Source organism: Xiphias gladius, chromosome 11, assembly GCF_016859285.1.
Source record: "Xiphias gladius isolate SHS-SW01 ecotype Sanya breed wild chromosome 11, ASM1685928v1, whole genome shotgun sequence".
NCBI classification, from domain to species: domain Eukaryota; kingdom Metazoa; phylum Chordata; class Actinopteri; order Istiophoriformes; family Xiphiidae; genus Xiphias; species Xiphias gladius.
In genome coordinates this window covers 12622254-12637033 of record NC_053410.1, presented here as the reverse complement: position 1 = coordinate 12637033, position 14780 = coordinate 12622254, and the positions used below count along the sequence as shown (strand labels likewise).

Genomic DNA, 14780 nt, shown 5'->3' with positions numbered 1-14780 from the left:
TGCGCTCCTGCTTGCCTCATTTCCTGGCCTGCTTGAAAGATCACAAGCCTGGGCCTCTTCAGGCCTGCTTGGCCCCCCAAAAAGCCCCTTCTAATCCTGCTGCTTGCCTGCAATTAATCTTCCTAGTTGCCACATTATTAACAGCACCACCCACAAACTATGTTAGGGGGTTGTTGGAGGAGAAGAAGGAGAGGGAGGACTGCTGGGGCAAGCTTGATACTGGATAGAGCCTTTGGCTGCCTCCACACCCTGGATTTGGTCCTACGGGACATCATTCACCTTGCTTTGAGTATCACCGCCCACCCAGTCCATATGCAATGCATGATGCCATCACTTCACTTCCTCAGTACTATGCCTGCTGATCAAACACCCAACCCATTCACCATCTGTGGTTGTCACTTCCTGCCCTATCCAGCATAACCATTTTACCCCACCCACAGAACATCAATCAGCTTGCTTCCCAATGTCCTGATCCTCCCTTCTTTCCTCTCAGACCGTCCTCAATACCCCTCCACATCTGCACTCTTTCACTTTAGTCAATGACCCGTCCAGAAGAAGAGAAAGCAGCAATGCTTGTGATGAGAAAGCATGTGGAACAAATGAAGGAGAACATTAGGATTATCTCTTTTGTACTTGCTTTAAGATGACTAATGGAATGAAGACTTTTATTATTTTAATACTTTATAGAAACAATCAAAATCCAAAGGGGTGAGGCAAGTCTTGGATCAGTGTTTACAGACCAGCTATAAGACCAGTCCTCACTTTCAAAACATTACAACCACTAATACATGCATGACAGGCCTATTTGATTTTGCTGACATTTATGTTGTGAATTTTTAGAATAGGAGTTTAACTACTAGATAATAACTAGATAATACATTGTTGGGGACGCTGAATAGACACATGACACTGTATGATTACTCCTTGGACCTTGTAGGGCCTCAAATAATAAAAGTGAAACGAGTTCCTCCTTTCCTGCTTTAATGGCAGAATGTAGAGGCTTTATATTTGCTGAGCACAGTGCTTGTTCATACAAATATCAGCTCCCAGAGGTCTAGAATGACGAAAAAACTAAAATAAAACCAATGTTCATCTCATGATGTACTCACATATCATATCCCTTTCATGTTTTCAAAACAAGCACTACATCTATGCTCCTACTGTTTATTCCCCCCTTTCTGTATCCTTTCTTTCTCCCTCTGTGTCCCTCTCTTGTTTTCTCTGGTTGTACCTACACTGGACAGAGGGAGGTGCTGCTGTGTCGTCTATTTAAGATGCTCCTGAACCCCCTGTTTCGTCTCTCCCGCTCTCTCAGTCTCTCTGCTGTCCAGATTAGTCTGCTCATCAAGCTGAGCATTGTTTTAATTTGCTGGGCCCGGGGCATATGCTGAGTGTTCACATCATTATTGTCTCTGTGCAATGTGAGTTATCGCCACAGCTTATGATAATGTGGCACAAATTTACAGGCTGGAGAGCACCATGGATTCCGTGATAATAAAGGGTGGACATAGGGGAGTGGAAAGAGAGAGAGAGAAATGAATAAAGTGTGTATATGTCTGTGAGAGAGAGACAGAAAAATGGGTGGTGGCAGAGAGAGGAAGCTCTGTTGGATGTCATTATGAAAGATGATTCCCGTACAGGATAATGCATCAAACCAGTGCTGTCTGTCTTCTCCTTTTCTGTGTTGTTATGCGAATAAATGCTGATAAACCCAGAGGCAATAGTGATTATTACTTCCAACATATCACCATGAGAGAGGGGAGCTGGAAGAGAGGGACGAGGGAGGGATGGAAAGACAAGAAAAGCAAATCACAAAGAGAGCCACGTGGAGGACATAACCACCTCCACAGTGGGGTTTCTGAAAATGTGAGATACCAAAAAGTGAGTCGGGGAAGGTTGATGCATATCTAGGTATTTTTCCGATGCAACTGCAATAAAGTTTACAAAGTTTTGCAAGCTTGGCTGTAGCTTGCTGTGTGTTATACTACAGTACATTACGCTGACTGATCTAGATAGATTTCACTAGAATGTGACTATGATGTTGGGTGCCAAAGTATATAAACTATTTTGGACCATGTTATACACACTGCAGCCTGGCTCTGAGGTCTCGACCCTACCAGCTCATCCTGACACAGCTGGTTCCTGCCTTGCCTCACCTCACCTCCCTCCTTAAGACTGACCAGCAATACAATCTAATTACAGCCGCGCTACAGAGGGAGACCAGTGTAAACACCAGCGCTTTTTATCTCCTTATACATCTGGACAAGTAGACAAAGTGCTAAAAGGAAATAAATGTGGCCTGACAGCCACATCAAAGAGTTCAGCCAGAGGCTTACTGCTACTTAGGGCACAGGAATGTTGTTGCTAAGCATCAGCCCGCAACGTATCAGGGTGCAAAGAGGGTCCTGTCCTGCCTTAGAGAGGGAAAAGGGGAAAAGAGAGAAACGAAGAGGAGAGAGAGGGAGGAAGGGCGAGGGGAGGGGGGCTGACATTGAGGGGAAGCTAGGGACTCAAGGAGATTTTTGTAGCTTAAAGCAATTGTTGGAAGAAACAAGCCTTCTGTTTTGTTTTCTCATGACACCGTTTCTGCTTTTTGTGCTTCCAAAAGACATGTATAAAAATGTCTTTTGATATGTTTTCTCTTTGGGTCTATATCAAAATATTTCTTTTGTGTCTGTGCATGGAACTTTTTTCACGTCTTGTCTCTGTAAACTGGTGCTGCTTTCTGATCATGTTAGAGATCAGAGGAAACACAACTTGTGAACTTATTTGAGTCAACATTTAATGCTGGCATGACACGTTTATCTCTTCACTAGATAGAATTTTTTATGATTCATGTCTCATACTTCTGAAGTTAAGGGTTACGAACAATACAACACTTTTAGTATTAAACAATGAAAAACAAATAAGGAGCACCAGCTTGCAGTGTCTTGCAGCATGTAATGGGAACGATGAAATGAGAAATGCTCTAATTCACTACCAGAGATTGAATCCAGCTTTAATTTATATGCACACACACAACCTTTTTGCATAACTCAGGGTGTTTTCAAATAGAAGCCTAATATTATGGTGTACTAATATACAAAACATTATATTTAGATATTACTATATAGCCAGAGAAACTTAGTTTGGTTGAGGTGAAATCGCTTAAATGCATATTTTACCAGCAACAAACACAACTGGCATAGTGAAAGGTACAACACTGACGTATTAATTAAAATCTTTTCTTTTTTTTTTTAAAATGTCTGACTTTAATGATGGTGGCTTAGGGGAGCAGAGAAAAGACTATAATGTGTTATAAATCGCTTTTGTGTGCATGAAAAGTATTAATTCTGTTTTCTTAGGTAATGGCAGGGGGAAGAATGTTTGATGTAATGGTGCCTGTGACTGTGGGTAGTACAGCAGTCTTTTGCTCAGCAGGAAGACTGCTGAGCGTGTGTTTAATGATTTACCAGTTCTACTCCAATGAACTTGCTCTGAGTAAATGTATCATATGACCACTGATCACAAGAGCAACTGTTCTGATGTTTCGCTTGGGGCACGGGGCACACGGAGCGAACCAGCAACAGTGAACACCGCCGTTTTGTGTACGGCTAAGCGTTAGACAGGCAAAGGTTGAGTATTGCTGGACGTTAATCATCCATAGCGATGACTCAGAGATGATAATAAGGCTTTGTTTGTTTTTAGGTTGAAATTTAAAAAAGTCCTTCGACCTTTTCTTTGAGTGTCTTGCAGAATAAAGTATAGGTGATTTAAAGTGGAAATGTGAGCCTACATTACAGGTACGCAGTTAAATTAGCTTGAGGCTATTTCTTATTTTGGTCTAGTGTGACCTTTCCATGGCTACTGATTCTAAAGCTACAAAGTTACAAAGACTAAAAAAAAATAAAAAATAACAACTCAAAATAATATTTCAGTTAAAACAATGATTAAATGTGTTATTCAAACTTTTACACAAAAACATAACTGATTGTTTTATATATTTTCCTAAGTACACACAATTTCTTTTATCTCTAAAACAAGAGAAAAAAAAGGAAGATACGAATGTTCTGATCTACCTGTGACAAAAATAATTTTTTGTGTTTTGCCTTATTTAACTGATGTGAAAAGAAATATTTTCATCTTTCCTTGCTTAACCAAAACTACACAAACACACACACATACACAAAACCACAGCAGCTCAGGAGTGTGACATATCATGAGGTTTTCTGTTCCGATTAAGGGCTGTAGCTAACGTCAGGGCTGTTTTCTAGAGTGTAGGATGTTTAATAATTGAAGACTCTGGGAGCGGGCCTGTCACACCGGCTTGTCTAAAATGTTTCCTATGCAATTAGACGCCGAGAGACATTTGAAGAGGACCCACAAAAAGAGCCACAAAAAGTGACATGTGAACTTAAAGGAAATTAGCTCTTCACACGAGTGAAATGTGAAGGTTACTTAGCAATGCTTAACTCAGACTGCGGCTGTGTGAAGTGTGTGTTTGACTCAGCCTCGCTATGAAGACTGCGATTTTCTTTACTTTGAGCCAGCTTCAGTCAGTAAGATCACAGAGGGAATGAAAACTAATTTTGACTCAAGGCATACGGGAAGAAAAAAAGTAGGAAAAAAAACTGAGATGTGTCGAAATAATGAGATCTCTTGATGTTTTCTGGGAAGATATGGGATGATGCAGACAGATGCACAACTCACATCTTCACCCAAGGACACAGACACACACACACACACACCCATGGAACATTTAACCACAACTTCAAAACACACAAATTTGCATGTGTGCATGTACTCGCATTAAAAAGTGCACACATATCCTCTCACATTATTTGAATGCATAAAACACTAATGCACATGTACTTACGTGCTCACTTACATTCACACACAAACACAAACTGATTAGTTGATTAGTACAGATGCAGACTTGTATGATGTAAATACAGCACAACCTCAGTGATGTAAATTAAGGAACACTGACCTTAACTCAATGCAAAACAGTCAGAGGTATGAAATTTAAAAAAATAATTTTACTTATCTGTTTGTGTTTTTTATACCAGTTTTCAGTATGTTAAAGTAATTTTGATGTGCATACGCGTGTTATTTGGAATTTTGAACTGGTATTCAAATGTATTTCAAGACACATAAACAACAGTAAAAAAAACATATTAATGATAATCAGGCAATTGAAAATTAGATTCCTCTTTATTTCCATTTGAAAATATTACATGACAACCGGTAAACACAGATGATTAATATGCTTCCTATCCATCTCTACTCGCCTCCAATCCCTGACAGCCTTTTGCAAGAAATTTCCCCCATCCACATCTCTATGTTCCACGTCGCAATGATAACACTGTCATCTTCCACACCTATCATAAGTCACAGGCAAACGACCCCGATCCTCCGTCGTGAGACAGAACCCTCTGCAGGCCTGTAAGCTGTATCATTACACCATGTCATCTTTATGGCACGGAGCAAAGCCCAGCTCTCTAATTACACTCTGCCTTCTTCATTTACCCAGACAGGGACAGAGCAGCAGGCAAACATTGCATTAAAAATGAAGTGCTTTCCTCTGCTCTATGGATGCCCGTGTTGTTCTGCTGGTGGCCGTCATTGTCCCCTGGTTGTTGTTGTTGTTGTTACTCTAAAAGCTGTGGAGGAAAGATAGCAGAGGGCCCATGCCATGCCGTGCCTTCCTCTCCTTCCCTCCTTGACTTCCCCACCTCCTCTCTTCTTCAATCCTTCCCTCAGAAGGGCTTATGAAGGTGAGTGGCTGTGTGACAGGCCAGGAATAAAAAAGACAAACCAGGGATAAAAATTAAATAAAAAGTAGCTGTCTTAAACAGTAATTGCACTTCTTTGCTGAGCATGCTTTCAGATATATAAACCTGATTTACTGTCGGCGTTGCTGCCACAAATCAGAGGGCCCTCTGCGAAACACTCGTGCTATGAAATTGTTTAATCTCATCAAGTTCTGCTTTCACAGCAGGCCATAAATCACATGGTCTTTGTTATCATAGACCTCCATGAGCGCCTCTGAGGCAGGCAATGGATCGTGGGTATATATAATCTTGACTGCGCAAACAGCAGGGTCTGAGCAGCCTGAAATACTTTCATATTAGCCGCGGTGCAGCTGGCGGAACACAAGCACCCTGATGGATATCTCATTTCCTGCGCTCTGCATCTATTTCGAGCAAATTATTACTGCATAAATTTCTTGTCAACAGAAACGGCCAATTAATTAAGTTAAAAATGCACTCGTGATCACATTTACACACCAAACAGGAGAGCGGGGGCAATTTTCCACTAAGTGAATTTACCGCAGGGGTCACAGTAATGAATGATTTTAAACTTTGTCATAAAGTCGCAGACAGGCCAATATCTACACAGGAGCTGCGGTGCAGCCTAGCCCACGACATATTTGCATAAAGTATATTTATGCGAAAATGTTAGAGGACGACAGCTGGGGCAAGGAAATAAAGTTTACAACTACAAAACAAAATGTCCGCCAACCTCTGCCTCTCTAGTATTTCATCAAAGACATGCAAGAATGATTGGATAGAGATCATAGAAGCACCTTTGCCATTTAAGATACAAAATATACGCATTTAACGGAGGCCGCAATCTGAATGAATTATTCATAATGTATGAGGTTGGGTGTTGTGGGGTAGGGGGTTGATGGTGGTTGTTTATTCAGCTTGGGCCGTTTATCAGACGGCTAGGATCCCACGGCCAGGATGAGCTCGGAGATTTATCTGTGTTTGGGCTCCAAAGCAGATAAATCAAGGGGTGTAATCATGCTCTGAGTGGCCCAGCTATGACCCCGTAGTGAACTAATGACACAGGGATATCTAAGCCCCTTTTCCTGTTCCTGGGTTAGGCCCTTATGTTAGTCCCCTGTCAGACAAGAAGCTAAAGAAAGACACGGTTGCAGAGAAAAAACCAAGGGGAAACTTAAGGCCCTTCATGTCCCTTTGTCCTGTTTACACAACACCACCAAGCAGGATTGTTCACCCACTACTAAAAATAACAGTGTTGGAACAAAGCTAACAGCAGAGGGCTACTGTATAACAATGTTTGTTCAAACAATAGCGATGAGTATCGATTGCAAGTATACACATAGCAAGTTCCCAAGCTGCTATTCACAACAGTCCATGTAAAAGATACTGCTGTTTGGCTGAGGATGTCTCCCATTCCCTCCCAGAGCAAAGGCTTTCTCCTGGACTGAGCCTGCTCTGATTTATCATGTCTTCTGCTAGCAGGCTGTCCGCTGATTAAGCCAGTGGAACTTTGTTTCACTCTCCTCTCTCTTTAATCTGTCTCTCAGCGAGATAAATTAGCCAGTGCCATGCCAGCTCCTGCTCTCTTTACCTCCCTCCCTCTGTCTCTTCCTCTCTCTCTGCTTTTCTCTCTGTTTATCTTTTCTGTCTGTCACACATTGAGAAGAGAGCAGACACATCTGCTCCTATGCTGCTGCAGGAGATAGGGCTGGGCTACATCCCTGGTCAGACTTAGCTAAGAGTGTCTGTGGCTGAGAACGAGAGAATGAGTGTGTTTTTCCTCTCTCTTTCTCTCCTTGACAACATGCTGTCAAACAATCTCCCTCTCCTTGGCTGAGCTTATGCTCTTTGTTGTTAGCTAATAAATCAGAGAGTATTTATGATCTGCAATCCCTATTCTTAGTCTTTTAATGGTGACACGTTTGTGGGTGAATTAAAGCAGGGTTTTATTCACTAGGCTGTGGGCCAGAGTGAGGCCTGGATGCCTCTGCCTGTGAATGTTTTCCCTTCTCCGCTCTTGCTCGGTGGTAAATCACACTCATTGTCAGGCAGTGCTAAGTTAGTGTGCGTCATTGGGGAGAGCAGGAAGCACTGGGCATAATTCTGTCCATCAGTTTAATTTATTGTATCAGTAGCTTTGTAATCTCCGCCCCATAATTTATAGGGGCTGACAGACAAGAATTTGGTTTTAAAGGCGGTGTTCATAAGGATTTTGGCCAGCTATGGACCTTATTTCTCTCTTAGCTTTCCACTCTCATATCCAGCCATGAAAGAAATTAAAACCTCTCATTGCAAGGGTTAGGGTACTATGCTATCTCCTGTGCTATTTTCCCAATTAGACTGCAGATGTAATATTTTTGTCAGGTTATCATTTACATGAAAGATTATTAGGAATGTGAAAAAAAGTCAAAAAGTCAAAAGGCGGAAGAATCACAGAAAGAAAAAGAGAAAGACAGAGAAGAGGGGGTTGAGGACACGACCTTGCTCAGAGGTTTTATTTCAGGTGAAATATAAGGCCTTATACAAGGGCACTGCTGCAGCATCTGCTTTGCAGATAGTGCACTTGGCTCCCCTTCCATGCCACTGAATATAAATCAGATGAGGCATCTCAATGCTAGGTCTGACTTCTAGAGGCCAACAAATCTTTAACATGAGATTAAGGCCTCAGTGGAGTCATCTATCTTTGGGTGATGGCGGAAAATATCAGAGCTCTCTATGTGCAATATGGTTTCACTGAGTCAGGACTGATATGTACTAGAAATCTAGAGAATGCCATGTGTAATGGTCTAACAATTCATTATTCGAATACACAGTGAATTACTTTTTACAGCGAGGATGAATAGATGGTTACAGACAGAAAAAGCTGCCAAATCAAAAATGCCAAATCACCAATAGCTAATTATTCTGGAAATGCAACTAGAGATTTAATAACATTAAATAACCAAAAATCAACATGGAAATATAATAAATTTTCTTCATGGAAAATGAGGATAATACTCCTAGGAATAAAATTGCCCTCTTCTATTTTCTACAGTAAGCAAACAAGACAAAAAAACTGAACTCATAAGACGTGTTATGGGTATTTTCATTTAATTGTAGTAAATGTAAATGGTGTCAGCTGCTATGTGTCGACAACAAAGAAAGCAGACCAAAGCAAAGATGCCAATTACCCTATAAAACATGCATATCTTCCAAAGCATGGGTCTCCTTTGTGGGTTTAACCTACCAAAGGCAACGGGCGGTTTACAAGATGCTCACTCAGTGGATACAATTGTGCTTTACATAAAAGGGAACACAGACTGTGAAGACCTAACAATGAACCATATCTCCTTGTAGCCTTTTCAACGCGCCACATTTACATATCAAGCCACTAGCCTGATATGTAAACACATTCCATCAGATGCCGTCATCACAGCCAATGAGAGCCATTTCATTCCTCCTATAGCTCACACACTGTGTTGCATTAGACAAAGGAAAAGAGGCCTGAAAGAGACGTCTCATGTCATCACCCAAGAGAGATAATGGAATTGTTATACATCCTTTATCACAGACACTCTCACGGCATTTTGCTCTCTTTTTCACTCATTCTTTGTCTCTGTGCTCTTAAAGTCTCTCTATCGTTCTCCCTCTCTCACAGATTTGCGCGCAAACACACACACACACACACACACACACACACACACACACACACACACACACACACACACACACACACACACACACACACACACAGACATACACAGCACACGAGTAAAAATTCCAGCACACTTCAGTGCGATAGCTCCTCTTCTCTTTCAGGGTTTCATCTCAATAGCTTTTTATCTGAGCACTTCAATTTGCAATCCTAGCTGGAAGGCAGCTCCTCCTGATATGTTAATTGCAGGGTACTTAAGCGCTAAAAGATTAACATAAAACCCTTTGGAAACAAGCTAATAGTTTATGATAATTCGTGCATGGCCTTTGTCTGTCTATCATTACATTGCCTCTAGCGGTAATTTTATCAAGGGGCTGTAAAATATCATTTAAACAAGTTCACTTTCAGATAATTAATAGTAGAAACTGTATTATTCAATTGAGCCACAGTGGCACCATTAACAATATGGTAACTAAGCTATAATTAAAGTATTTTATTTTATTAACCTATTCATAACGTTGTGCAAATGATGACACAGAGACACAGAAAGGCTTTTTTCCTTGCCGAAGCACTGTCACCAGGGCAATTACAGGGACCCAGGGTTGTCTGCTCAGTTAGCCGAGCTGATTGTAGCTTTTCAATTAGCAGGTGGGTGCATGGCTAGCATGCTTGCTAAACAGAGAGACAGCACACATGCAGGAGACTTGCACACCAGCACGAGGAATCTGCTGAGCTGACAGGACCAAGAGATTTAGATTCAGACGAAGGTTTTAACCTGGATTTGAACCTGCACTGGGTGAGATGAAAAGATTCCAAGCGAAGAGAGGGAAAAGATCACAGCGGAATGATCCCACTCAAAAAACACCTTGCAGCTCAGAGACCGAAATAATGCCATGCTATAGGCCTATCAGTGGTGTGCACTGACAGTGGTTAGCTTGATGAAATAATAATAAAATAAATAATAATAATAATAATTTTAAAAAAAACAATCCAAAGCTGTGGCATCCCACCCCCCACCCCCACCCGAGTAGTTCACATCCATCACCGTCAGAAATTTTTAAGTATGACTTCGTAGGCATGCTTGTTCAATGCATGTACACTGTGAATGTATGTGTCTGTTAGCGACACATTGGCCCCTTCACACATTTGCGTGTGCTCGAACACACACAAAAACACACACAAAAACAAACACAAACACACACACACACACACACACACACACACACACACACACACACACACACACACACACACACACACACACACACACACACACACACACACACACTCTCACAGACACACCATCCCTCTCATGAATAATACAAAAAATCCTTTCACCAAACAGCTCAAATAGCTATTCATTCATCTGCATACCTGGAGCCTTGCAAAATGATTGGCCCGCCATTACCACTGGAAAAAAAAAAAAAAAAAAAGAAAAGGAGAGAGAGAAATGTTCCCCAAACAATTTGCCTCAAAATGAGACAGGAATGATTCTGTTCTTTTCAACGACAGAGACAGGCCCCTGTGCATAATGATGTTAGCGTAATGGGGTGACAGATAGACTGGGAGACCATGACATTAGCATGAGAAACGCACCAGTGAGTAGCCGCTCAACTGTGGTCTCAGAGGGCCCTCAGACATACACTATGAACATCGTTTGTCTCACAGCTCTACAAGCCTGACAAATGAAGACACACCACATTTTATGCCAGGCAATATACCATTCCACTTTAGCAAACAGATGACTTAATGACAGAGGGAAACCTGTCTCTGCATTATACAAACCCACTATCTCTTGTCTTATTAGTGAAGAATAACCTCATTCAAGGTTGGATGGAAAGCAGGGACACAGTCTCCGCCTTGAGGAGATGTGATGGCAATACTTGCAATCAAAAGATAAAGAGGATAGCCAAATTAAATAATGAGAAGAAATAAACATTAAGTATTATGTCTTTGGACAGAGCCTTTTCAATAGGTTACAAGCTGAGAGTAAAATAAAACCAAAGCTCACTCAGTAAAGATCTGACCTAAAGTAAAAGCTATTTCTAGGCCTAATAAACTTAAGGCAGGCGTGACAGTCAGGCAGAGAACACCACCGCAGGACTTTATATCTTTATCAATGTGACAAATTCACAATCTCACCTTTAGGGACTAAAATTACAATCACACATTTGTTTTACAGAGTGTGAAAAGACATAGGTAGACATTGGGGGGCCAATCAGCAGTACATGCGGACAAAAAGAGACCACGCTACTCCAAAATCTAATCTTAAAAACCGAAACATGCCAACATTTTTTTCACATGGCCTTTAGCAGTATAGCGATCTGTCAGAGTTTGTAAGGCTAACAATATCTTTTATCAAACTGTGGAAGTATCTCAAAGCTTGGGGAATATAATCATATGTTTATAAGAAGTGATATGCAACATATAACGTATTGTCAAAATCTAGATGCTACAGACATGAGCCACAGCCTAAAAATGGTCCAGCTCTGACAGCTCTGCCGTCCACAGCACGACACTGTCGAAGGGTGAATGCCTCCTGTAAACATTTATCTTCCCTGTGAGTGTGTGTCTGTGTGTGGTGCGGCCTGGCGACAGGAGCTTCTCTAAGGCTTTATCTGCGGCATGACAAGACAACCTGTAATATACGAGCATCTGGAGCTCCTCTTCAAACACAGTGTTATCTCACGCCAAACATTCCCCAAGGCCAGAGCGGAGCAAGAGTGGCCCAGACCAGACCAGACAAGACCTCACACTGTCTCACTGTATCCCACCCAACCCGTGAGCCGAGTGCTGGGCACACAAGCTGGGAACGGTTCATCAAAGTGCATGTGTGTGTTTACAGGGAGTGTTCAATGATCGCAGCCACGACAGCTGAGAACAACAGTGTGACATTACAGTGACGGAAATCATCTGCTCCGAGTTTTTCTTCCGTCCTGCTAATCGGGCTAGAGGTTAATGGTGTTGCACTCAACCCAAATGGACACAATCCCTCTTCATCCACTGACTAAAACATAACTGTTGAGACTAGAACTAAACACCCATCACTCTTGTTGCTGTTTGGGGGTATTTATTTTACACCAATCTTAAGATAAATAGCGAAGGCCATTACAGATCTTTCAGAGGGCGACTTGAATGCTATCACTTTCAAAGTGACTGATAGCACTGTTCATAGGTTGCTAGAAAATCTTTAAAACAACTTTATCAAACCACTGGGTTGTTAAAGAACCAGTAAAATCACACAGAACCACTCTCTAAAATCGTATATTATATCCTTAAAACATTGCAGACATTTAATGAAGTATGGTGAGTTTCATTGCCCTAAGCATGTTTTCTCTCAACAAAATCACTCTGGTGTGGATGAAGAAAGTGTGTGAAGAGAAAGCAGCTCAGTTAGGAAGCTCCATTCTTCTCTCTGTGTTGTGTGCTCCGCTCGGACCGCTGCCTTCAGCCAGCCTATGGGGGGGTGTAGACATGCCCCTCTCTGGGGCCTGCACATACGGCCTGTGCCTCACTTCAAAGAGAGGGCATAAGGGCACTGTACTCCCCCCAACTCAGATCCATTCAGCTCACAGCTGATTCTTCTATGTGTGTGTGAATGTTTGTGTGTGTGTGTCTCACTTTGACTCTCTCTAGGCCCCTCTAGCTTTCATTTCAGACTGATTTCTACCCTTTTGTTTTATTTTTTTCTTTTCTGGAAGATGGATAAAGGCATGGAAGTAGAATCCAAAGCTTGTGTGTGGGTGAGTGGGTCTTCCTTTTATGTCTGATAATGAAGTGCAATACTATGAAATCTCTAAAAATGCTGTCATACATGCCCTTATCATGATTCATGGCTAAATGCAAAGCATACTGATATTACTGTGAAACCGGAGCATTGAGCAAAAATCACAACAAAGGGCGAAACGCTGACCTCCAAATACCTTGTGAACAATGAAAAACACCAGTGAAAAAAGACTAAAAGAAACACGGAGGAAAAAGGAGTGCGTGAGAGAGAGGAAGTGCATTTGAAAAGGAGAATGAGTACTGGAGAGAGGAACTGAGCTCAGTGGCTGCGGCACAGGGAGGTCTGGCCTTTACAAATCCCTTCTTTTTTGATCTCTTCATCCAGATGAAAGAACAGCGGCAGGCAGGATTATGTGGGACAATTGCGCTTTCTCTCCAAACCCTGACTTGATCGGCTTTTACACGAGTCCTAATCATTTTCAATTAAGCACATTTTCTGACATCCTGTAATAGCTACAGTGCTGGTCTTAAACTCTCCAGCCGCCCCAGCGCTCCCCCGCAGCCTCTTTTTTTGCTAAGCCTCTCATTCCCAGACAACATGCCTGTAGTGTCTGCTGACAATCTGAATGGGCCTAAACTGCAATTTGTTGTTAAGGTACCAAGTAACCCATTTACCAGATGCTTGACAAGGATGTTATTTGGTGCTTTGACTGAATGTGCTTTTGTGTCAGTGAAGCGTTGAATTAGTGTTGTTTGTTTGTGGAAGCTCCTGGGATCCTCCTCAGTGTCAATGTTATTTTTGTGTTTTTCTCTTTTTTTGTTGGAGGGGGTTCCTTTTGGTATGATAATCAATAGCTAGTCCAACTAGTATTAGGCACACAAGGAATTATCCTATACTAACTTCCTTTTCACAAATTCACTGGTCTGCAAAATGATTAATCCTGACATTCAGTCTGGTAAAAGTGCAATGACAACATCTTCAAATACAGCCTCTAAAGACATAAACTGTATTTGTAATGTCACAATGATTTCATCCATGACAGCCTCTGCTCATTCACTAGGTGCTTAATTCCAGTCAAACTTTGGAGCTTGCTGTCTCTTGAGGGACTCAAGGTTTCAAGGACTTGACTGAGACAGAAAGCGCCATTAGTGGGCTCTGGACCAGCCCCAACCCTGACAACCACTCACAGCTGGCGATGGCAGACAGAGGAATGGGTCTCCTTTTCCTCAGTTTAGCCAGAGAAAAGTGAAACAAATGTCCATCACTCACTCGCTCAGTACCCAGCAGGATGGCTGGCTGTTTTTGAGGACGGACAAGTAGGGAGGAAGAGACGCAGGAAAAATGCCGTTCAGTCAGAAATGATAGGAAGATATAAAAAGTTAACAGACTTATGAGGATGATGCATGAATTCAGATGGAAGATAAAAATAATAGGCCAACCAAAATTATGTACATTTGAGTTTGTCACTTTTCCAGTGTGAACTCACTACATACTTAAAATCAGCGTACAATTAGTATGTACTATGCAACTGGGAATGCTACTGGCAAACTTGATAGATAGAAGGCAAATGTTTTCCAAAGATGTCGTACTTGATTAGGATCGACCACAATTAAATCATTTTTTCCACCTGTGAGGAGCTTCTCGTTGT

The 14780-nt window shown here is 41.7% G+C and overlaps 1 protein-coding gene across 4 annotated transcripts in view; it reads right to left on the bottom strand.

Annotated features, from left to right (window-relative positions):
• lrmda (leucine rich melanocyte differentiation associated) overlaps positions 1-14780 on the bottom strand; it is a 204719-nt gene that overhangs the window by 29344 nt on the left and 160595 nt on the right. The window contains exon 6 of one of the 4 annotated variants that reach the window (XM_040139944.1): positions 5235-5764. The exons of the other annotated variants lie outside the window; for them this stretch is intronic. Within the exon in view, the coding sequence (XP_039995878.1) occupies positions 5636-5764 (129 nt within the window). The 3' untranslated portion in view covers positions 5235-5635. Of the gene's footprint in view, positions 1-5234; positions 5765-14780 lie in introns of those variants that run through there. 4 annotated transcript variants of the gene reach the window in all.